At 40.0% G+C, this 26,225-nt stretch overlaps 1 protein-coding gene across 1 annotated transcript; it reads right to left on the bottom strand.

Moving 5' to 3' along the window:
* Positions 1-17,401: 17,401 nt before the first annotated feature.
* Positions 17,402-18,481, bottom strand: BDKRB1 (bradykinin receptor B1). The gene is given in 1 exon segment (XM_068400139.1): positions 17,402-18,481. A coding segment is annotated over 1 exon segment (1,080 nt).
* Between the last annotated feature and the right edge of the window lie 7,744 nt (positions 18,482-26,225).

Here is a 26,225-nt window from a genome sequence, read left to right as displayed (position 1 = left end):
TGCCATGAGACTGTTCTTACATAGGAGATATGGTAGCTAAGGGCTTGGGGAGTGATGAGCAGGTCAGTGAGTTCTCCATGGTATTTAAAACAGCCAGCATCCAGCCCTGTGCTGCCAAGCACTGCTTCCTTGATTGCTTCTTTTTGAGTAGCAACTGCATGGGCAAGGCAATAAATGTATTTTTAAAAACTGCACTGGAAGGTTTGAGAGTAACCAAGCAACAAAGGTAATATGTATTAAAAATGTAGTACACAAAAGGACAAGGCAGCAAGAATTCTTCCGCTAATATCCAAGATATACGATTCATTCTCTGCACCCTCACAGAAGTGTAAATCCAGACTAGCCTCGTTAAAGATAAAGGATCCATGGTGTTGGAGACTGCCTCTGTAGCCTTGTAATCCTCCATGCTCACATCTTGCAGTCCCTGTAGTTAGAGATGAGTCTGAAGGAGACTGTCCCTTGGAGCAGGAAGTTAATGGAAAACAGTACTTTGTAAGAAGTGTTTTTGTGATATTGCACTGTGTTTGGGGAATCTGTGCTTCTGCCAAAAGAACTTCAAAAATGGGATGGATTACGTTCAGCCCCAGGGTTTTCCTATAACTGAGCATAATGTCCTGCAAGGGTGCAAAATATGTTCCCGTTCAACTGACTTAAGCAAAGCTGTTTGCTGTCACCTGAGGATCTGGTCCAGTTTTCTTAAATGGGCTATGCATTATTTACGGCTGAGATAAAAAAGGTAAGCAAGATTAAAGCAACTGTATTGACTAAGGAATAGGCTAACAACAGGGATAATTTGGCATTTAGGTTCATGACTTCAACATATATGCACCACTGTCATTGATACTGCTTTGCTATCTTAAATTTCTGTTGTTAAAAATCCCATGGACATCTGCAACTCTGACAGCGAACTGGCAGAATCACACAGGCCTTGGCAAAGTGAAACATTTGGGTGGATGTCTTGATTCTAAATTCTGCTAGAAGCTACAGGCCAGGGGTCCCCCGGCTAAATCCACCAGTGTAGCATGTGTTCAGATCACATAGCATCCCTCACCAGAAAGAGCCAGAGAATGCAGGGTGGAAGAGCCCAAGGAAAGGGCTTTTCTATCTGCTAGATCTCGGGTTAGATGTGGCAGACGTTCACATGTCTTCTGCTTCACCTGAGACAGAGCAGAGACCTAAACACAGTTGTCCAGGTTTCAGGAGAGTGGCCTAAGGAAAAACTGTACTCTAGTTCAGCAGTGTGCCTTTCTCAGCCCTGAAGGTGGTGTTTCTTGTATGATAACTAAAATCTCTAAGGCCTGTTGGGTCCCCGCTCCCTTGTTGCAATGCCATATATAAATACCTGATGGGAGGGAATGAAGATGAGAGTACCAGACTCTTCTCGGTGGTGCCCAGTGACAGGACAAGAGGCAATGGATGCAAATTAAAACACATGAAATTCATTTGAATGTAAGAGAACATTTTTTTTAAATTGTGAGGGTGGTCATGGCACAGGTTGACCAGAGAGGCTGTGGAGTCTCCATCTCTGGAGATACTAAAAACCTGAGTGAACACAGTCCTGGGCAACTTGCTGTAGCTGACTCTGTTTGAGCTGGGGTGTTGGACTAGGTGATCTCAGGAGGTCCCTTCCAGCATAAACGATTCTGTGATTCTGTAATGTGAACTTTAGCCCTGGGTGCACACTGCTTGAAGGCAATCTGCCTACGATTACAGAATACTTAAAAAGCAGGATGCTGAGATTTAAGAAGATTACTAACATTGCATTTGGCAGTGTGCTTTATTCATCTTTTATCTGTGAATAGGGAGACAATACTTTGAAATATTTAAACTGAACAATTCAAAGTATTTGCCTCATACAAAATATGCACTTAGTAAAAGTCATGCAAAACAGTTTAGGTTACCACAAAACCTTAAATATCCTTAAGAGCTTCTTCAGCTGTTGACAGACCTTTCTACCCCTCTCTCTTGGCAACAGCATTTCTGAATGTGTTTCTGCAGGAAGAACATGAATTCTTTCCCGTTACCATGTGAGCTGGTGTATATCCTTAGTAGTTCTCAATCCCCCGCCTCCTCTCTCATGTGTGCTTATGCACTCAGTCTTTCTACCTCCTTCTGTCCCATCTCGTGAGGCCTTAGATGCACATCTCTTATAAAAGATAGGCTTTCCACTGAGGTTCGTTTGTGGTACACTGATGTTGTCCCTGAAGCAGCTCAAATGTTGCTGATGAGTGATACGTATTCCTCATTTTCTGAGGAGTTGACAGCATTGTCACTTCACCCTTGGGAAGGCAATAATATCCTCAGTTACTTGGAGTTCACTCAAGACATCTTGCACCAGTTGTTTGAATTTCAGCACAATCCTTGTTGGCACAGAGCAGTATCACATTGACTGCTGCATCAGTGGAAAGAAATGGGCATATTGAGGATCTCTTGACATTCACAAGTCTTAGGTAAGTGTTTACTGGACAGTATGGGGTAGGTAAAAGCACTATCATGCCTTTGAAAGGACTAGGGTCGGTAAGTGAGTCTCTGTGAGATAGCACACCTTGCTTTGAATCACAAGTTTCTGCTTTGAATTTTAATTTCTGTGTTTTAACAGAGCTCTTCTCTCCATTTGTGGGTCGAAGTAATGATGCCAGAAGTTTCTCAGGAAGTGGAGAGAGAGTTAAAAGGGGCAATACAGATGTTTTTTAGAGGACAGAGATGGAGTGCAGGTATTTATTGCCTGGCTACTAGGTCAAGTCCTCCAGAACAATTAAAGCAACCAAAATAGATTGTAACCAAAAAGGGATTGCAATAGCCAAGATAAGGAGGAGTAAAAGTTTTCATCTAATCTTAAAGAAAATGATGAATGTTGTACTTCCCCAATATGCTTATACCCATCCCCAACAACTGCCTCTGTACTTTAACTCTTACCTTTCAGGAAAGTTTCTTTGTCTTGCCCTTCAATCCTCCTTCAATCCAAATGAGATGGGTGAGCAAGCAGGTCGGTTGACCTCTCAACAAGGACCCTCTAGCAAAGCAGGTCGTGTTGGGAGCTGTCTAATGCTTCAGTGTTTTTCCCTAATACAGATCATCAAGGAGAGCGAAGCAGTTTAATGGTTGGAATGGGTCAGGGAGTTTCAGCTTCATCTGGCCATTACTGAATCCCATTTCTTGTCCCTTCATTTTGCTGTTTAAGTGCAATTTCCCTTCATTTCTCTTTCAGGTGCATTAACTCTAATGGTATACTCCATATATAACCTGTTGGTGGTTTCACTGCTGAGATAGGCAGTTCTGGTGATGGTTTTGTTGATGCATATGTAGCCAGGGACCTGGCTTGCCCTGTGGCATTATCATGTGTTATACTAGTAGCATCTAACCTAAGCTGGCAGAGTCGCTGCGGTGACAGCCTGTGTGTTGTGATTTATATGAAGGTGTGCAAAAGAACTGGGATTGGACAAGGAGGCTACGACAGTATTGCTGCACCCTCTAATTCAGCGAACACCTACTATACTGGTCAGTGATAATGTTTAGGAGAACTGGGCAGGAGGGAGAGGCATGATACAGCTCCCATAACCTTCCCAGTAAGAGCATGCATACAGTGGCGGTGCACACAATATGTTTCTAGCTTGTCAGTTCACATAGGTCAAAAATTGATACGAATCAACTCTCCTTGCATGGAGTTCTGCAGCAATGATCCAGGTTCCATCACAAGAGACCTTCTGTGAAATATTTTGAGATTCTGTTATAGATACTAGAAATTGCAATTGCATAAGTGTAATTATATAAATTACAACTGCAATTTTAAAAGATGTAGAGAAATTAACAATTCATGAAGCTCTAGATTGCTTTACCAATCATTATCACTCGTAGATATTTATTTTTCTGCTCAGAGAAGGCCATCTAATGGGGTGGTCTGAATTCTAGATGTGATTATCATGAAAATATTGTGTCCAAATGTGTATGAAACACTGTAAACATCATTAGTCTTTCTGAGACACGCTTGGCAAACAGCACTGCAAGCTGCACATAGCAGCAAGCAGAATATGAGACACGGCCTTTGCTTGAGACTGAAGAGAGACGCGTTTCAACAAAAGCCCCTAATCAATGTCAATATTTTAATAGCTCAGAATATCAGCTGCTGGTAGAACTACACTGAGGGTGCTTTAGGATACAACACAGTGCTGTGTGTGCAGCTTGTCTGTTTATTTACTAGTCTGTTGTGAAGGTCTCCTCCAGCTTGGTAAGTGCTGCTGCAAAACCAGACTTAAAACTCTGAATTCATTTCCATGTCTGTAGAGCCAGTGGGGATAGAGAAGTTCCTTCAACGAGGTCGAGCAGAAGAAACCTGGCTAGGTTCCAGCAGAAGTGTCCAGCTGAACCACCGAGGCAGAGCAGCTTCAGGAGCTGCTACTAACCCAGCAAAGCCTGGTCTTCAGCGAAGCAAACGAGCCACCTTTTCTTTCCCATATTCCTTCCCCCCGCCCCCCCAACATTGCTGGCAGCAAAACTGTGTTCACAAGCCGGTTTGAAAGGAGTGACCTGATTAGTCCTGTGGGAGGGTGTTCCCATCAAAAGAGTGTGTGAGGCTCTTCTTAGCAGGTCTGAAAGTTTCCTGGGTGATGGAGGATTAATGAAAGTAGGTGCCTTGGATAGCTGTCCACGCTGAAAATCGGTAGCTGAAACTGCCAGCAGCAAGATTAAAGGGTTAGTTATTCTTTAGTATGCTGCAATATATGCCATCTGCTGCCTAATTTCAAATAATCAGCATTTAAAACAAAACGGGTTCATGCTGTAGATACTTGGTGAGTAAAAAAAAAAGTGACTGTATTTTTTCAAATAAAATGCCTGTCTAGAAACAGTTCACCAACTCTAATTAAACCAATCAATCTTGCTATAGCTCAGTATCAGACAGTAATTGCAGACAGTTATGTTAGAAGTTACTGCAAACAAATTTGCTGGAGGAGAAATTTAGTGTATTCATTGTAATGTATATGTGGAGGGAGGAAGAGTTAATGCCCTAGACTATTGCAAACAGTAATTTGATGTTTTTCAGCCCTCATGAATTAGAAAATATATGTCTTGCAGAGCACCGTAGCTTCTACCCATTTTCCTTTAGAAGAAGAAATGAATTATTAAACACTAAATGGTATTATACTCTTAGTTCCATATGTATACATACATACAGAAACTATTTATAGCAAAATAATGCAAATAACACTGAAAAACCAGATGGCAGAAAGCAAGCAAAGGTAACAACCTCCAACCTGCCCTACCTTCATTTACCTCCCTTAATGGGTTTGTAATGTGAGGATAATTTCTGATTATGTGACTGTATCTAATTGCGGCCACACAGTCTTTTTCCTGCTTTCTCTCTCAGTGCCTAGGCTGACAAGAGAGAGCAACTCCTCTAGTTTTCTGACTCTTGCTGTTTACTTCTTTAACTTCTTTCACCAAGGAGACACAGTTGTTAACCCAATGTCAAATGGAGCATCCCATATTGACAGGAGTGATGTGCCCACCACCAACAGCCCCCAGTCTCGCAGCCGAGCTGTGACTCATTTAACCTTCCCTTCCATGATACACACGTCATTTCCCAAGCATTGAACTGTTTAGCTGTCCTTCACCTTTGATGCCATTAACAAATATGACCTTTCTAAGTTATTTACTTATAAGATACACAACTTTCGGATCACTTGTGTGGCAGCAGCATATGATAGAGAATTTTATTAATATGTTCTGCATCTTTACTGCTGCTTTATTTCTGGATGTAGCTGGTTGTCTAATTTCCTTGCTGTGCCAGAGAAGTTTTTTCATGCCACAGCTTTTTCTATCACCTAAGGAAGTTTAGAAGTGAACTTGGATAAGCTGAATACTAAAAAAAAGCATCTCTCAGAAATAACCTTCACATTAATAATACTTAAAATTGTAGAAGTAAGAGAATGTCTAGGAAAAGGAAAGCAATTATTTGACTCTCTATAGTGTGCATTATTAAGGTATAGCATATAACTCAGCAATAACTTACAGCAGAAGACAGTAAGAAATTATGATTCTGTGAAACCATGTGTCTATAATTTAAAATTGTGACACCAGAACTTTTTAATGAGTACAAAACTGTCTTCAGCTAGAGCGAGTAAGACATTCTCATATTTCTATTGCTCTTTTTCTAAGAGGAACTGGTTTGCTTTTTTTCTGACACCTTCTGATAACATACACTCCTATTTCTCAAAATAGATTATATTTTTCCTGTAACACAGTGTTATGGGATGAGTTTATTGCTAATGCTCACTAAGTGTTATTAACCTTACTCTAAGTTGGACTAATAGCATCAGAGCTGTTCAGTCTTTCTCCTCATACAATAGAAGAACGTTCAAGGAATTGAGTGCATCTCAGTTCAGATAACTGAGTGCATATTGCTGTCTTGTTTGCTCCTGAAAGATGTACAGAAAATGTCACTTCCTATAGCAATAACCTTGAGCAAACAAAGGTATTTCCCAATTGGCTTATGTGACAAAAAGAAGATATTTTGGACATCTAGGAAGATACTGCTGGTGTTTTCTAAAAGAAAGATGGCTTGGCTAGTCCATCACATTTGTCTTGTACTGTTGGCTCCTGTCTCCCAGTTCTCTGCCACGGGACTAGTACTTTACTGCAGAGTTGCAGGGGCTTTCCTGCTCTGGGCCAGCATGTGCTAAACACATCTGGCTGTACATGGTGCTCCTGATGACGGGGTAGGAGAGAGGCTGTGGGGCTGGACTGAGGACCTTTGCTGAAAGGCATCATCTGCCATTATCTCCTACTGCAGGCTATCTCCACCAGTGACCAGGGACTTCAGATATGTCTCCCACAACACAACTGGATACAGTATTGTGCAGTGCATCAGAAAATGATATATTGAATGGGAAAAGGAAGTGTTTCATTAAAATCAGGGCACAGGATAACTCCACTAATATTAGTCTGAGTAGTTAGGACTCGAAAAGAGAGCAGACAAACAATCCAATGCATGAAGGGAGTTGTGTTTCACGTCAGTATCCCAAAAGTCTGGGACAGTATCCCAAAATAACTCTTCCAGACCCTTCAAGGCTCATCCGAATAAGCAGGATGTGTTGTGTAGAATGCCTGGAAGTGAAGCAAAGCAGAGTAGGAAGAACAATGGAGGTCTAACATCACACATTTTATTCTACTGAAACTGTGCCCTTGGTTTACATGCTTTCTCTGCGGACTACCCCTTTTAAAGTGATCAATCAGTGGTACTTTTGTGTGGTTTCTCAGGGACATCATGTGCTATTTAGAGGACTACTTCTTACTTGGGTAACATGCAGTGTATTTGAAGAATATTTGATTTTTGCCGTAGCATGAAAGATGAGATATGATTAATTCTAAACGAGCTAGTTTTGTGTCCTGTTATTCCAAGTAAATGGTTATTTTCACAGTAAAACATGAATGCTTCTTTTATTTGGCTAATATTTTTCTAGTAAATACAAACCTATAAGTACTCTGGATCCAGCGCATGGGAAGGAAAACAACAGCAATGCAGCCACCTCTGCAGATGCAACAACCAGCAAGACATGTACTGTGGGGAGGCTTTGGGCAAGAGCTCCACAGTTAAAGTAAGTGCCGTATGCCCATAGACAATAGGTGCACTTTTGGCTTTTATAGTCTAGATGAAGTACTTGGTAACCTCTGTTATTACAGAATCTGAATACCATATGCCTGTTTTATTTTTAGGTGTCAGAAGACATCTGTGAAATTTGTAAGCCTCATTCTGTTGATGGTGACCTGAAACATATTGGTGGGAGTGACCCTGCTATGTATGGGATTGATCACAGCAGCCTCAAAACAGAAGTACCTTTTTGGCTATACTGTTTGATCTAGGGGTCACCTCTGGGGTGACTGCTGGTACCTTTAGGGGCAAATCCAGGCTGCACATATAGCTTACAGCAGCCTACAAGGCTGTATTTAGATCTCCAGCTATCAAGCTACCCTACCTGCCCCCACAGTGAGGGCTTGGTTCCCTCGTCTGCCTAATGCTGTTTCTTATAGGCTCCTTGGAGTCCTTCTGACACCACTGGGCCTCGGACAAAGGGGGTTTCTAAGCAGCGTGAATGTAGCACATCTTCAACAGGTGAGGTGAATTATTGGCCCCTGAGAGGTGCTTGTTCCTGTGAGGCCTCTGGAAACCAGAACAATCAGATATCCAGTTTAGCAAGGCTATTTTAGAAATAATTATGGAAATTAAGGATTTATCCAAGATTAAAGAAAAAAAAAGGCTGTAGCAGAGATGAGAACTGAAACTGTCTCTCAAAAAACACACTTGTGCCTTAGTCATTGGAATACCTGTAGCCACAATCTTACTGCTAAAAGCAAGCCTTCCTTGTCAGCCAAGTGATGCTAATACAGCTGCTGCAGAAGGCCAAAGGGCTGAGTAGGTATAGATGGGATCAGAGCTGGAGCCCTGTGGTTTTGGGGAGCTGAGATACTGGTTGTACAATTGGTAGTTAGGCCACTATCCTCTCTGCTTGGGCTACTAACGTGCATGTATTGGGTAGGCCTAAGAAAAGAGACTAAGTTTTGGTTTGAACAAGGCCATGTGTGGAAGGAAAATGTGTGTCTTTAGTGCATCACTGAGCACCTGATTTTTACTTTTGATCTGCAGGGACAATTTAGCAAAGAATTGCCTTGGAGTTTAGGATGTGTGAAGCTTCAGTTCTAGTATGCACACCTAAAAGTCCCTTGATAAAAGAAAGACTTTTTCTTTCCTAGAAGTTGCTTCTGGTAGGTATTTTCCCATTGGCTTGAATTTACTTCTCTTTCTCTCTCCTTTATTACCAAGTCCTGAAGGGTACCCCCAGGGCTGGCTGTAGGGATTTTGATACCATTGACAAATGGCACTCTATGTATGTTCCCATATACCTGCAGTTCAGCTTGTCGCATTAATCTTCTGCCACAGTTGATTCCCTCTTCTGCTAATAGGGCAAAGATAACTTTTCCGTGATAGCCTGATAGTGATGGGTTATTGTTTAACAGCTGCAAAGTATCTGCCAAACAAAGCAAAGTATTTCTTTTCTCCCATACTCCGGGAAGAAGAAAGTTTGTGTTGATATATGTTTGATGACACTGCACAAAGCAGTTTTCTTATAGCAGTAGAACTCCGTATTTTAACTGACCCAGTGGTGCTTTGCAACCCTTCACATCCAAAAGTCTGAGGCAAGACAGAAGGAAACAAAACTGTGCTAAACATCATAACATCGTCTCACAAATAATTTTGGCTATTCCAGTAGATTACTATTTATCTGCAATAACGCCTAAAACATAAGGATATTTGTAGGGCATTAATTCCCATCAGACATATTGTCATCCATTGTCTGAGTACCCATGTGCCACGTCAGAGAGATGTTATGTTCTTGCGGTGTGTGACTTGCACTATGAATTACTGGCATCCACACCGGGAAGCTGGCATGCGACCAGGAGATAAGAGTTAAGCAACATTGGCAAGAGGCCTCACTCAGAGGCTCAGTGCTTCTTGTGATTCTTGAGAGACTGACTAAAATTTTGCAGAATAGGCAGCCTGACCTTTAAATTTTCTTGTTTTTCTCTTTTTTGAAAATGTCTTAGCTGCTTTTCCATTTATTAAATTTAGTATTAAGTCTTGGCTTTCTTTTGCAATTTTCCTATCTTTTTCAAAACTGAGCTTAATGAGTGTCTCACTTTATCATTAGAGGTTGATCACAGGTTCTGTCTCTTCATGATTTGTCCTGCAAAAGGACAAATGCCCACCACCCCCAATAACTTCTACAGTGTGCAACAGCAGTTTTGTCATGTGAATGAGATTTTTATCGGAAGCTTTATAGCTGAAAAGCATAGCAGAAAAAAAACAGAGAGAGAGAGAGAGACTCTTTCTTATTACTCTGGCTTTATGCTGATTTACTTTTGACTTTGAAAAAGTTATAGTAACTTTAAAATGGTGTAATGGTAGGCACTCAAAGTCACTATCTATGTTCACAACTAGCCTTTTTGGCTGGTACAAATAGGTATAGCTACACTAATTTCAATTTACTGTGATGTACATGAGGTGAGGTTTTGGCCTCTAACTGGTTATTCATAGAACAATTCTGTCACTCAGGTGAGCAGTGCTTGAGGCTGCAGATTAAATATTTCTACTTCTTCTCCTTGAAGTACTGAATGATGAGCATTTCTCACTCCATGGCTACCTGATATGTACCTGAGATGTACCTGATATTTGTCCATACATCAAAAAGATACTGGCACAATTTGAAAAGTTTTTTCAGGATTTGGATCTTGCAGTTTATCTGTTGAATTAGTCTTGTGTGATGGATGTGAGACTTATTCCATCTCTTCCTATGGGAAATGGTGGTGGCTGGTTTCATTCCTAATGTGTGGCTGGGGATTAGCTGTGCAGGAGTTGAAATCCATAAATAGCAATGCATGAAATCAAATGTGAACTTTTCTGTGTGTGAATTACTTCTCAGAGGAGAACACCTCTCCCAGCTGTAGCTGTAGATTAGAGTGATGATGGAGAATAAGCCTCAGCTCCTGAAGGAAAATATTGCTAGCAGACAGTGAAGATTGTGCTGGAACAAAGCTGCAGTGCACAAGATTAAGATGGCAGAAGAGGGTTTTCTTGAGCAATTGCTTCCTAAAGTGTTTTCCTGTAGAATGCACTGCAACCAGCCGCAGATATGCTTTAAAAGTAGGAAGTTTTGAATTCATTGTTACCTTTTTTTACTGTGTCATATTGTTTAATAAACCCCCATGACCACTGCTTGATGGCACAAGAGAGTTATTGCATTTGTGGCAACAGCATGGCCAAAGTAGGTTGTGTGGACAAGGTTCTCCTGCCAGAAAATGAGAAGCAGAGTGCTAAAGTAGACTTTTCCCCTCTTACCATTCACACGAGGTAGTATGATGCATTGCTGCCCCTGGATTGACTCTGAGAGGCAGTTGGATCTATTCAAGCCATGCTTAATAACCAAGGTAAAACTCAAGAATGGGTCAAATCCTGGCTCTTTTTGAGCACCTGCAGAGTGAATGCATCCAGCAAGACTATGTCTCTTTTTTTTGCAACAGCAACAAAAAAAAGGAAGAAAGGAGAAGGTGCTCACTTCTCCTTTGGAGCAGAGGTTTGCTAACATTTTCTCTGGCTCAGTGTGATGGGTATTTGCAAGGCAATGTGTTCTGGAGAGAATTAAAGTAGGGCATGACACCTGTGACTAAATGGGTTCATGGTCATTCTCCACCAGAAACATACTAGTTGCAAGGGCTCCCTATTGTATGGGGCTAGAGAAAGAGGAAACAGGTCCCTCATCTAGCCTAGTAGGCTGGGAAAGATACTCAGTATTTGACTCTCAGGCATGTGTGAAATAACAGGCTTGTCAATGAACAGCAACTACTGGAAACAAAAAGAACAAACCAACTAAAACACTGGAGTAACTATGATAAGCTGACATGCTCTTCAGATGGGCTTGTTGTGCCTTCAAGCTTCAAATTCCCTTAGAAAAAAAATAAACTGCTGTTGCATGGTCCAGCCCAGGAAGGGATCTGTGTTTCCAGCTATTCTTTATGTACCCTGAGCTGACAGAGTAGGATTTTATTGAATCTCCAGTTCTGCCCTCCTCTTGTCCTCCTGATGGACCCAAAGCCCTGCCTTACTCTTCTGTGATGAAGTTGTTTTGAACTCTTTGCCAGTGACTAAGGGTGGTGTCCACTGTTTGTCAGGCATCCTACAGGGAAAGGGGAATGTTCCTTCCTACTTTTGTGCTGATGACAATATTCTTTGCAATTGGTTTTAGAATCATAGAATCATAGAATGGTTTGAGTTGGAAGGGACCTTAAAGATCATCTAGTTCCAACCCCCCTGCTACAAGCAGGGACTCCTTTCCTCTAGACCAGGTTGCTCAAAGCCTCATCCAACCTGGCCTTAAACACTGCCAGGGAGGGGGCATCCACAGCTTGTCTGGGCAACCTGTTCCAGTGTCTCACCACCCTCACAGTAAAGAATTTTTTCCTAATATCTAATCTAAATCTACGCTCTTTCAGTTTAAAACTGTTCCCCCTCGTCATGTCAATACTTACCCTTGTAAAAATCCCCTCTCCCGCTTTCCTGTAGGCCCCCTTCAGATACTGGAAGGCTGCTATGAGGTCTCCCCGGAGCCTTCTCTTCTCCAGGCTGAAAAGCCCCAACTCTCTCAGCCTGTCTTCATAGGAGAGGTGCTCCAGCCCTCTGATCATCTTCATGGCCCTGCTCTGGACTTGCTCCAACAGCTCCATGTCCTTATGTTGGGGGCCCCAGAGCTGAACGCAGTATTGCAGGTGGGGTCTCACGAGAGCGGAGTAGAGGGGCAGAATCACCTCCCTCGACCTGCTGATCACACTGCTTTTGATGCAGCCCAGAGTACGGTTGGCCTTCTGGCCTGCAAGCTCACATTGCCGGCTCATGTTGAGCTTCACATCAACCGTCACGCCCAAGTCCTTCTGCTGCTCTCAATCCATTTTCTGCCCAGACTGTATTTGTGCTTGGGATTGCCTAGACCCATGTGCAGGACCTTGCACTTGGCCTTGTTGAACTTCATGCGGTTCGCACGGGCCCAGCTCTCAAGCCTGTCAAGGTCCCTCTGGATGGCATCCCTTCCCTCCAGCGTGTCGACCACACCGCACAGCTTAGTGTCATCGGCAAACTTGCTGAGGGCGCACTCGGTCCCACTGTCCATGTCGCCGACAAAGATGTTAAACAGGACCGGTCCCAATACCGACCCCCTGAGGAATGCCACTCATCACAGGTATTTTATTTTAGAATTTCTTCTAATCTTTTCAGTTATGATTATATGTGATTATTAGACTCATTTGTCTCTATATAAACTCACTGCAGCAAATTTTTCAGTTTAATTATATCTTGTTTCAAAGATTTCTTTCTGTAAAATTCAAAGCAGGATGTGTATTATCAATACTGTTGTTTTTATTTAATATGCAGGATGGATGATTTAGTTCCTTGAGGGTCCTGTTTGTTTTATGTGAATGTGTTTCTCTCCCACATAAGGCAGAGTGACACAAGGCTAAAACAGAAGTGGTTAAGTTGCAATGCTGGAAATTCAAAGCTTAGTCATATAAGACTGTATTACAACTCATACACTGAAGGAGGCCTCACTGAGATTCCGGGGTCAGTCTTAGGTCAAACATTTCTTGGCCTTGAATGCTTGATCTGGTAAACTCAAATTTCTTTTAATTTTTAAATTTTGTCACTTTTTTCTTTTTTTTTTAGGAGAACAAAATACCCCAAGTCCCATCCTGAGGCGTCTGCCTCTTCTTCCCTTTTTTACACTTTGCTCTGGCCTCCTTGCCCAGCAGGTCCCAGCTCTTTCCCAGTTCCTTGTCAAAGCCATTTCCCTTTCACATGCACGCTAGTTCCTGCTGTGTATCCTGGTACAGCCAGTCCCTGTCTCCTCTCCTTCCTCAGTGCTCTCTTTTGGTGAACATGACCACCCTGCTCCTCTACACACACCTTCACTGGGAAGTGGCTAACAGAGACATTGGTAGTTGCTTTCTTCTCTCTTCTCAGTCTTTTTCACCCTTTCTCAACCCCCAGTCTCCAGTCAGGTATTTCTCTGTTCTCCATTAACCTCCAGCCACAGCCCCATTTCCATTCCAGTCCTGCGGTCTGGCACAGCTTTTTTCTCTTGTTCCTTTCCTGCTGCTGGGAGTGCACCAACAAGTTCATTAGGGCCATGAGCAAGCAGCTTCCCTGACATCCACCGTCCTTGGCCCACAGCCACCCACAGGCAGTGAAGGGGGTCCTGTTGCTCTGTGACCAGGTCTCCTGTGAAACCCTGTCACAGGCAACTGTGGAGGGTTTAAGCATCTCCATGAGAATGGGATCTGGCTGCTGAAAGCTCCAGCACGTCTGTACTGTGTGCAGACTGCTTTCTTCTGTCTAAGAGTCAACATTTTTACTTGATTTGGTACGATTTTCCCGGGGATGACAAACAGTTCCCTTCCCAGGAAGATGACTCCTGGCAGGCTAGAAGTCCATGTGGCTATAGATCTCTGATAATGCTTCTGTCTTTATTTTTAGTAATGAATGTCTTCTAGCTTCAGTTTTAGAAACGGATCATCTGGTTTTGGCTTGGTTTTGTTTGGTGGTGTGTTGTTTTTTTTTTATTGTTGTTGTTAAAGGCAGAATCTGACACGAGAACTGTCTACATTTACAGTTAAAGTTTGTAAAATTGAAATAGCTTGTCAAAATGTTTTGATACTGCAAATGCAAGTCCAGGCTGTATTATTTCTTGAGATGAGTTTCAGTGAATCCTAAATGTCACTTTATTGCACTAGTGCTAGCAGGACCTTATTGTAAACTAAGACTAAGCTGGGCATTAAGCATGGCCTGAACAGATAACAAAAAGATAGTCCTTGCCCTAGAGAAATTACGATTAAAATATAAAATATACTCATTCAATGTAGATGGGTGAAGAGAACAAGTTAAATTATACTTGCAAGATCTTAGGGTGCTGGGATCTTGCCTATAAAAGATCAATATTGCAGCACAGATGTTTTTTAATAATTAAAGCTTGACAAGGTTTATTGGGAGCGTGAGAAGTAACATGAGAGAAGGTAAAAAGGGTGCTTATTCAAAAGAACAACCCATGGGCAGTGGAGTCTGGCAGTGTTGGTTGACTGGGTATCAGAGCTGAGATTTCAGTATTTATTGAAAGGTGATAGGTGAAGAGCCCTGAAAGTGCAAACAAGGAAACTTTATTTATTGACCACAAAGGAAAGAGTCAGTGGAGGGATGCACATCATTAAAAACCACTCCCCTGTGCTGGAGCAGAACTGACTATGCTTGTATCATCCCCAGCAATGCCTGTCTAAAGTGGTCTTGGAGGCTTCCATTGCTGCAGTGCTGGATTCTTTCCAAGGCAACCTATCGCTTGCTTTACCAGGAGAAGTTTTATATTAATGCTTATCCTGAGCCTCCTTTGCTGCAATTTAAGTTCATTACCTGCTGTCATATACACCTTCAAGGTGGAAACAGCATGGCACGCTTGGGTCATGTTCATCTTTTAATCTATGGATCCTTTTCGACTAACTGCTGTTAGTCTCACACTCTGTGCCTTTTATCTGTGCAGTGGATTATTTCTGATTAAATATAGAATTTTGCATTTGCTGTGGAGTAAATTGCATTTACTGTTCATATTTTTCTATGTTAATACAGCTGACACTATCAGTAATGAGAGAAGCTGATCGATTTTTACTTCATGGATAAAAAATAATTTCATTTGCATACATTGATATTGGAGAGTAAATTCATTGATCTGCAAGACCCTGTTAAGTGCGTTAAAGCAGTATTTAAACTACAGATGCTTTTCCTGATGGTTGTGCACATGTAAAATAGAGGTGGCACTTCCATGAAAGCCCTTGTCACTTGCCCATTGAAGTGAACAGGAGGCTTTCCATTGATTTCAAATTTCAAACCAATTTTCAAACTGTTAGCTCATACCTTAAATATGCTGCAGTGCTCAAGAAGTGTTTTTCCCTGTACAAGTGTTTATCCCTCTGTGTACATTGCATAACATGGACAAGCATTAGTCAGAGAAGACAAGATATTTTTCCCTTTTAAGGTCCCCATGCATAGTGGGAAAATGGCATTTCTGTTTATACACTTTTTTTTTATCATTTCAGCTTTTTTTTTTTTAAACAAATATCTCTGCTTGGAAATTTTTTTAATTAAGGATTCAGCTGGGGATGCATTAAATAAATGCAGTGTGCAGCAGTTTACAGTAGACTGGAATTAAGTTTTTGATCTCAGGTGACTCAGCGGACTTCACATGCTGTTGTGACTGCTAATGTCTAACCCTGACATTTATTTAAAAAAAGCCTGTCACAGAAGGAGTGAAACTAATAAAGCTATGAGTGATTCTTCCTTCCTGATCCCTTAATCCACCCTTAACTCTTAAACCATCATTGCAGGAAGATAGACTTTTAACTCTTCAAAAGGCTTCCAGTGTTCAGGTTCAAAAAGTTGAGGGGAATCATTAAAAATGAGCACTAATCTTATTCCAATGAAGCTGAATAGGCAGATTTCTATAATTAAATAAGAGATTAATTTCGTATTCAAAATGGCAACGCTAAAAAGAACTGCTGAAAATGCAACACTGTTACAGTGAGTACAAGACTGAACAGGCTTTACCAATTAAATAAACTGTTATACAAATGATGTGCTTGTATGCCCCTTTCTGCACTCAAGATCTTTCTGGCTGAATAGGCTGCACTGTCCCTGTCTTCTTCTTCCATTGTTTGTATGTACACGTACTTTTATAGTTATGGGAACAGATATCTTAGTTGTCTTAAGTCTATTCTGCAATTGTGGTGCTGATGGAAAAGAAGTTTCCTTCTTCTTATCTCCTGTCTGGTGTATTATTGTTATTATTACTACTACTATTACTGCCAACACCAGAATTGATATTCTGGTAGCAGCAAGGATTTTTAATCAGAGCTATGTATTTGTTCTTCCCCAAAGGAACAGGGGAAGAGAAAAAATACAAAATAAATATAAGAAAGAACTATGGTGTAGAAAATGGGATGTTACACAGTTTATTAATTTAGATTCATAAAAATATAAATATGTATCTAAGGATTTGCCTCAGATGAAAGACATTTCAAAATAACACAGTATCAATGGCCATCACTGGTATTTTCATATATAAAAAATAAAAAGAATCTTTATGTACTTGATTAGTAATTGTGTAACATTTTACTGGATCAAAAGAAAAGTCAGATTTTGAGGAGGATACCGGGCTGTTTTGCTTTTTTTACAGTTTACGTACCCTTTCTTTGTGGTACATTGACTTGTACAATATTTATGCACTGAGTATAAGTGAAATGCACAAACAGTTATTCAAATTTTCCATACGCTACCATGAAAGTGCAAGCCATTTAAAATATTGTTAAAAATAACTGGAGCTATTCTATAATTGCTCGAATGCAGCTTTCAGATGAAGATTAAGCTCATATGTGCTCTGTAATACACGTTATAATTTTAGGTATAGCGTTATTGGTGGTATAGTAGTTGCCATCACAGATATAATGCAGTAAAATAATCAGCCAGCTTATGGCTTTCTGTTAAGAAATCAGGCTTCCGATATCTTGTCAAAGAGTTTTTCTTTCAAGTCACTGATACTTGATAAGACAGGTTAGATCATTTGATATAAAATTCTGCTATCGCATGTTATGAATTTGGATAGATAACACAAAAAGAAAAGGAAACCTGAGGACAAATAAGCAGTTAAGTGATTCACTTTAATAAATAATTAGCTTAGTCTGTGCATGCCAGATCAGTGCAAGTCATAGTCGTTTTTAATGCCATTTGAAACAAGTTGTAATATCAAAATGAAGATGGAACAGAGAACCATTAGGTTAAACTACTCCTGACTGGAAACATGTTGAAATATGAAGACTTTTCTTTGAATGATACCCAGCTCCGAGGAAATCCACAGGGAATAAACTGTGAAAAAACTTCTAAAGCCTTTTGCCTGAAGCATTTCCCAACAAAGACATAAATCACAGGGTTAATGCAGCTGTTGGTGGCAGCCAGAGTACAACCAAATTGCTCACCAAAGTTGAGCAGTTCCCCCCAGAAGCAGCCTTTGATCACTTCTGTCTGGTATAATATATCAAGAAACACAAAAAAATGGTATGGAGTCCAGCACAAAAGAAACATTAGTACCACTGTGAAGATCAACCTGGTAGCCTTTGTGCCTTTGTGCTCCTTGCAGTTCTTTGTTCTGAGTGCTCTTCGTTCTCTTGAGCTTTTTTGTAGGGAGTAAATGGTAGAGAAATTAAGGAAGATGATCTCTGTAGATGGCAACGCAAACCCTACTATGTTGAATACCAGGCTTTCAGCTGTTACCCACGATGAGGTGGGGAAGTCTAAAGTGCATGCTGAAATATTCCACAGAGGAAGCACAGTCCGAAACATAAAGGCTGGGATGCTGAGAAGGACGCCGAAGAACCAGGTAAGCAAGCAGATCCTTTTGGCTGTAGTTTTGCTCCGTATCCTCCTGTGGTTCAAGGTGTGAACAAAAGTCAAATAGCGATCCACGCTGACTGCCACTAGCAAGTAGATGCTGGTGTACATGTTTAGGCTGATGGATGTGCTGGTGCTGCGACAAAGGAAATTGCCAAACGGTCAGTTGAATTCATTCCTGATATTCTCTGCCCAGAAAGGGAGGCACATGAGGAAGATCAGATCAGCAACAGCTAGGTTCATAAGGTAGATTTCAGCTATCTTCAGGGCGCCCTTATGCAGGGAATAAGTGAAGAGAACAAGTATATTTCCAAGCATTCCAATAACGCAGATGGTGTCGATATACTTGGGTACTACATAATACACGATGTCCCACCAGTCATTCAGGTCTGGGCAAATAGTTGAGTTGCTCCTGTTTTCACTCTGGTTTGAGGAGGGAACATTCAGTAGAGGAGTTTCAGTCATTTCTTCTTTAAATTCTGAAGTGAACAGGAGACTCCTTTGAAGTGAGAGAAAAGGACTGCAAAAAAGAGGCGTAAAATTCTAAAAGTTGTCTCCTATCAGTGGTGTAACAAACATTTAACTGCTGGAAATCTTTATTAGTGCTCACTGATTATTTTAGGCTAGATCAATCCATGCTTTGTATGTGCAACAGTGAGAAATGTTCCTGGTATTGGAGAGGATGTAACATCCTCTACATCCTATGAAATTTCCTCTCTTTGCTGCCATTGTTTAGTGTCACAGAGGAAGGAAAGTGCCAATTTAATGTAAGTAGTTCTCCTCCAGACTGATGACAGAAACAGATATCGTCAAATTCCCACTCCTTGAGAGTAGCGGGAATCATGCTGGTGGCACAAAGCTAGCTTTGCACCCTTCCTTGCCCTTTCTCTTACTCTTATTTTCCATGCTATGTATAACTTTAGCAGGATGATGCCCATTTTCCCAGGACTGGGAATGCTACTCACTCTGTGTGCATCGCTTCTTTGCTTAACTTTGCATTCTTTTGTTCCCTCTCAGTTCCTCCCATCCTGAAGTTTGGGTTCAAAATTCCTGTTAGATTAGACAGTTTATTGCCCCCAAATGTCAGCAGTTGTAATAACAAAGCATTGACTTCTCCAAAATCTTTTTTATTTTATTACAACTTTCTCTCAAAGTCGTGCCTGGAGGGAAGGCCTCTGCAGCTCCAAATTCGCAGCATTCTTCTCCAGTTCAAAAATTTCACCTGAGTTCAGCTGGAGAGAGGCATCCCCAACCTCCAAAGCATTTAGGCTTTTATAGCATTGGCAATACCTTTATTTCTCTCTGGTAATATCATGCAAGATTGTGCAGGAATGAGAGCATGGGTAAGATGTTATCCTCTCGTGAAAATCTACTGGGTTGCCAGAGCTGCCTCCGGCAGTGACTTTATTCTCCTGGTGTTGTCATGCTTGACCATAGTGCCTGGATCTTGTTTTCACAGGCATTCAGTCTCAGAATCATTATGGTAGGCAAGACATTACTGAGCCTGTGGTGACATCTATCATTTCAGTATTTCATATCCAAGTGGAGCATGTCAGTCATAAACAAGACTGCATTTAAAAAACACAGTATTTTGCAATCAGTCATCCTGAATGTACTTTCTGCTACAGCTATTTAACTCTGCTCTTTCAGTTTCTGTATTTTTACACCAAGGAGATAGCTAAGGATGGAGTTTCTGAAGAGAGCAATCAGGACCATCGTTCATTTCTTCTACATACTTGTATAGCCGTAGTGATGTCTGTATCTCAACAGCTTGCAATACTTATCTCTGTGATGCTCTAGGAATCAGTTAAGTAATAATATTCCACATCACACAATTTGGTACTTAATGCACAGAACATTTTTCATCATTGCAGAATTAAGTGAGCAGCAAAGTTTTATGTGAGTTCATAAACTCACTCAAGCTGGCAGTCTTGTCAGGGAACTGGACTACAACTCAAGGTAACATAGCTCTCCGGCTTTGAACATCTTCCCTCACAATGATCTGAATTATCTAGTTCACTGACAGTCTCATGCAAACTAAGGTAACTTGAGAGGATCTAAACCTGCAGAGAATATATATAGAGCAAATAAATGGCTGATTAGCATCAAAGAGGCTATTTGTGAGACAGCAAGAGGCTACTTGTGAGACAGCAGTTATCTAACTGTTTTATAACAGGAGGCTGGCTAAGGTGTGAGAGTAATGGAAGAAAATCTGTAACATTATATGTCAAAAATAATGTAGAAGAAAAATAACAGTTAAACATTTCCTTTTGTAAACAGAATTATTACTTTTACTAAATATAGACTAAAAAGAAGTGCTTATTTTCCTTGCTTGCCCATTTCCTGATGATTTCTTGCTATCAGTTTATGCCAGTCACTTTGCACACTTCAGATGTGATCTCTGGGCTGGAGCCACAAATTCATTCATGATGGGCTAAACTAAAAACTTCAGGAACATTTACTTTCCATTGCAACTTAGATTTTAGCTACAGCTAAATCTGACTACTTCTTCAGCTAGCAATTGTACATGAAGTTCCAGTAGAGTTTGTCATAGGGAAAATTTCTTCAGAGTTTACTAGCCAGTGTCTGAGCACTACCAGAAGCCATAAGCCTTTTATAAACTTAGAGCTCTAGATGTCTTGACAGAAGATGCAATTCATTTTCAGTTGCTTAATTGCATTTCTTCTTCAAAGACAATTTTCTTCTGTAAGCATTTTTAAGTATTTAGTGCTAATGGACAATTAGCCACATGAATGGTTTTCAATTTATATACTTAACACATTCCAGTCATCTTTTATGCAAATAATGACATATTTTTGTACTTTAAACTTGTTTCTGATTAATTTCCATGCACAGTGAATCTATCAATCACCATTATTACTATTAATACATATTACTTAGTTAGCGATGTGTTCTGGGAACACTAAGTAAATACAACTTGAACTTTGGGAACAATCTTAAAAGTAAAGATTACTTTGAAAGAGAAAATTCTGCAAACAGCCAAGCATGTTCAGCTATAAAGAAATTTCATAAATTTAATCGTGTTGTTACACATAAAGACAACTAATCCTTACCTTCAGAGTTTCATGGTAAAAAAAGAAAGAGAAACTCTTATTAGAGTGAGCAGATCAGAACTGAGAGCACAGAAGTTTTTTTTATAAAACATTTATGAAATAATTTTAATAAAGGTAAGACATTAAAAACAGATAGACATACCTACTCCTCACCCTTCCTGGCAACTTAGGCAAAGTTTCAATTCAGAAACAGTTGGTAAATAGCAGTACAGAGGTTACTGAGAGAATTCAAAGATGCATCCTGAGGCACAACCGAGTGACCGTGCTGTCTGAGTGTTTTGTTGGCCATGCACGATGTGTGTGATGTTACATTTTGGAAGAAAGCCCCAGGATTTTTTTTGTTTTTTTTACTTCTCCAAATGTTGGCTGTGGTAATTTTCAAGGCATGTGAAATATTTCGTTCTCATTGTGAATCATATAAGTCATATGCCATGACTCTTGTGCTCCTGTGACCACTAAAATAAAGCTCTCAATTACAGGTCCTTGGCAATTAAAAGTTCCTTTGTATGAATAACAATGTCCATAACAATAACAATTTTATCAACAGCTCTGAACTGCCCTCTCTGTGCCGATGCACACAAAGCCAGACTTTGAACTAGGTTTTTATTGTGGTGGGAGCTCCTTCCTTTGCCAGCCTGGGTAGCACCATGACAAGGACCTGGGTTAAAGCAGAGTAGGTATATGGGAAGGGCTGCTGAAACTTGGACCCCCTAAAGCCTGTGTCAGCCTTTCCACTGTTTTTGAAAAGCAATGTCTTTTGCACCCCACTGTAGGTGTCTAGGGCATGAGTCTCTTTGAATATTACTTCTTAGTAGCACATGATGACTGCTGTATTTTCTCAGGCTTGCACCCATAAATAATCTTATCTGATTACCTGCTGGGACCTTGTAGCCTGAGACTGGTTGTTTACAAATTATTTGTATCTTTTTTATTCTGATTGTCCTCTGATTAGAGCAATATTTTTTTTTTTTTTTAAATCATATTTGATGCATCTAAAATTTTAAATACGAATATCTCTTAAGTATATCTGTTTAAACGATAGGGTTTTCCAACTTCTTTTTAAAAACCAGTGAGAAATTGTCAAGGGACTGGGATGTTATTTGCTTATATGAAAACATTCTTCCCATTGGCTGCCCACCAAACACATGCACTATCTCTCTGAATATTTATTCAACTGTGTCCATTCTTGTTTGGTAAGTGAGTTAAAATGAAAAGCCACGTGAGGCTGCATGGTGATATCTTATTATGAACTTCCCTATCATCATGATAAATACTTTTATTCCAACTTTTTATTCATTATAGATACTAAGTTGGAGTTATGCAAACACTGGTAAAATTGACAAATTTGAGAAATTGTTCTGATAACACCATCATGCTGGAGAAAACTCTAAAGAACCCAACATTTAATTTGAAGATTTAAAATGTATAAAGACTTCTTTTATTTAAACAGCATCCTATTGAAACATTTACCTATTTTATTAAATAAATGAAACAGTATAAAAAAATACATCTCAAATGAAGCTATACGCTTCACTTCGGTCAAAATGATTTTTTTTTAATATTTTGATCAAAAATTTTATTTTGGTGAAGACCTGAAACACAACATTTTTTGAATTACATGTTACCTAAGGAATCCTAATAACCTACAGGAGATCAATCTCTAAACCACACATTCCATCTTGGCTCATTAAGGTAAGTGCAATACAACAGGAGATCTTCGTCACAGACTTTCCAAAACTTCCTCTTTGCTTACGCGGGTGCATTTCTGTGTTTAAGTTATTTTTTTCATAAAGAAAAACATTTAAGCAATAACAAGAATTCTGGAATTTGTCCTTGCTTGGACATGAATCTCTTAAGAGCCGCCAACATCCGCATTTACTCATAGACTCTGAATAGAAAACTGCAGCTGAGTCTAAAATTTATATGATAAAAGACAGTCTTACGAAACTCATAACTTCAAAATATTGGTTTGCAAATCAACTCCTCTTTGTAAATCTAGTTTCTTTTTTTCTGTTGCTTTTCATTGCCATCTTTAGAACTTTTTCAGTAGTAGAGAGAGATTCAAAATTGGGAATCTATAAATTTGATGGAAATAGTGAAATGAATAGGCACTCCTGTAGCTCCAGCTCTTAAACAACTTAGAACAGGTCCACATAAGAAGCTGTAACTTTTACAAAAAGGGTATTTAATTTATTATTCCTTTGTAACTTACAACTTCCTTTCAACCTGTACAAAGCATGTAATGATTTGGTAACATTTTACAGTTTGCACAGCTGTAATGTACCACAAATTAAAGGAATGTGAAGGATTTAGTTTAAAAACATCTATATAAGAGTCAACAGTTAAAAGTTTTGTACTGTGTATAAATAATTAAAACATATCTGTCTATTGGTGCCTTCAACTCGGGATACTCACAGCACATTAGCTTATGTTTTAAGCTTATATGATCTTCAGTCACCCTGTCCATGTTGGCTTTCCTGTGAAAAGTACACGTTCTATAGAGCTGCATAGGAATTTACAAATGCTAACTGGGCCTCTCTGAACAGAAAGATTAAGCAAATATGTTGATGAAGGCACAGGTAAGACTGTTTGCTCAATTATTAATTACACACATTATGTGGCAGACAAATGGAAGAAATCCAAAAGGTCTCCAGAGTTCTGTCTCTTGGTCCAACAGTTCAGCCATCAAAAATCTTCTTCTTAACATAGCTGGAGCCTTTAATGATTTGAACAGATGATCTTTTTGGAACAGTATGATTTAATAGTTTGATTTTCTTTATTGAAATGGTTTGCAAATCAACATAGTTATCTGTTATAACTGTTCATCTGTCCTAGAACAGGAGAAAAGTGTTTTGATGTGACCTTGTGAAGTAAAATTCTTTGTTCAGCTAGGTTGGATTTCTCTACATATACTATAGACAGTGGTTGCTAAGGACAGCTTAAACTCTGGTGCAGTGACTTACAATTCCTAATAAATGATCCTGGTAGCATCACAGTGCAGTAATAATCAAGCCCTACTAACTACAGTTTACAGAGGCTGAAACAGCAAAATATGGAAGGAACTAATATAGGGTGGAAACCCACAGTGTGCTGATGGAAAAGCGGAATGAAAGGATGAATCAATGGCTAAAGTACTGCTTGGGGATTTGGGAGACCTGAACCGAGATCCTGACTTCTCCACAGAAACCCTGCCTAAAAAAAAAGCAACCTTGTCCTGTCCACAAGCGCCAGTTGTTTGTGCTAACAGCTTTTAAGTTCGTTAATTTTGCATTTCAAGTGAAGCCATTAATCAAACCTGAAAAACGAGACAGTGAAAAGATGAGAATTATTCCTGCCTGTACCTACTGCAGGCCAGAAATATCAGCGGACTGTTGATATCCTTGCTGTTCCCCTGGCAATGGTCCCCAGCCACCTCCATCGGACTGAATGTGGAGTCAGCTGTTTGTGTGGCCACAGTCTAAATAAAAGAGGTGGCAGCTTCAGGTAAGAGGGAAGATGGGAGCAGCTGAGGGAGGGGGACAGGATAAAAGGGAATAAAAAGGTGATGTGATTACAGTTTGACATCTCCAGCTTGGAGATCCTCAGGACAAAGTCCGCCCTCATTTTGCCAAGAACCCTTCTCATATTTTGCCTAGTTTCCATGGGAACAGGACAGAGCCAAGCGACTGAGTGGGACAGTGAACTGCCAGTAGGTAAGATGTAGCTTGGACATTGCACTTTATTTCTTGTTTTTGTTTTTTTTTTTTTTTTTTGTTACCTGCATAAAAGGTACATGCCAATTCTGCACAACGTGTGATTCAAAAGTGGGACAGAACGTGAATCAAAGTGTCTGTGAGCTGACATTGTGCATTCTGTGATCTACAGAGGCTGGTGCAGGGGCTTTCCATTGCTGCTGGTGTCTGCGTGCTTTAAAAGAAGAGTAAAAGCTTTAGGCAGAGGGTCCTTCCTGCAAACAGCACCTATAGGCTCTTGTGTACCCCAGGTCCTCACAAAGAAAAGTAATATCTGCTATTTCATGGGACTTTGAGCTACTAGCAGGCAGAAAAAGCTGCTGAAATGATTTCGGTATCCTTACCTGCCTTAATTCAGATTTTAAACTCCAGAGGGACTGAGGGTTGTCAGCACCACCCAGAAATGGGCCCTAAAAAGAAAGCTGACCCAAAGCTTTGAAAGTAGCTAAAATGCTGTTTCAGCTCGCTTTCCTTTGGTACAACGGGAAGTGAAATTACCGGCAACAGCTGCACTTCTGACAAGTCATTCCTGAGTAACAGGATACAGGCTAGAGGAGAAAATGCCAGCAAATCTCATTTCTTGAAGTAGTTTATTTCTGTTGTACATGCTTACTGCAGAGCAAAATAATGTGTCTATATATTTACATGATTTAAATTAATATCATATTAATATAATAACATTTTTATATTTTACTTCACAGTACCAAATACTCAAAAATCTCTTGCATTGCCTCAATAACCTCTGTATGGAGTTCCTTTTCTTTAACAGTTGCTTGAACAGCGTGCTCATGAACAAGACATTATTGATGACACTGGAGATAACAGAAAGCCTTGCAGTGTTTCATTATAGTTGTCTTGGACAATATAAAGGATGAACAACAGAAGTATTTATGACATGGGATTATACTGGATTATTAAAGAAAACCTATGGAAATTGTCTATAAATCATCTACAGTGATTTAAATCTGATAGTTTTTATAGCACATCCACACACTTCTAAAGCATTTTTGGGTTTAATTATTTGAAGGTTTAATACAAATTTCCCATCTTCAATGGAACCTTTTTGCTCCATTCAAGCTCTGATGATTAAAGACCACGCAGTAGCAGTCTGAGTTTACTTATGTCACCAAACTCCATTTCGCTTGGTGGTTTTAAGACTGTAACCTTAAATGCTTTGAAAAGGACAAAGACTCTGTTAGTTTCAGCAGATTTTATATCGTCCCCAACTCAGTTTTCGATCAAGGTTCCTAGAGGTAAAAGTGCATACTGACAATTCTGTACACTGTGAGTTTATCTTCTGTGTAAACTCAACTTAGATCATAAATCCAGTCCAATTGGGGAAAAGCTATCTTGTATTAAAATCACTCAGATTAACTCTACAAATAAAATGTAGGTATTATTAGA

Source organism: Nyctibius grandis, chromosome 4, assembly GCF_013368605.1.
Source record: "Nyctibius grandis isolate bNycGra1 chromosome 4, bNycGra1.pri, whole genome shotgun sequence".
In the NCBI taxonomy this organism is placed as follows: Eukaryota; Metazoa; Chordata; class Aves; order Nyctibiiformes; family Nyctibiidae; genus Nyctibius; species Nyctibius grandis.
This window is presented reverse-complemented; position numbering and strand designations above follow the sequence as displayed.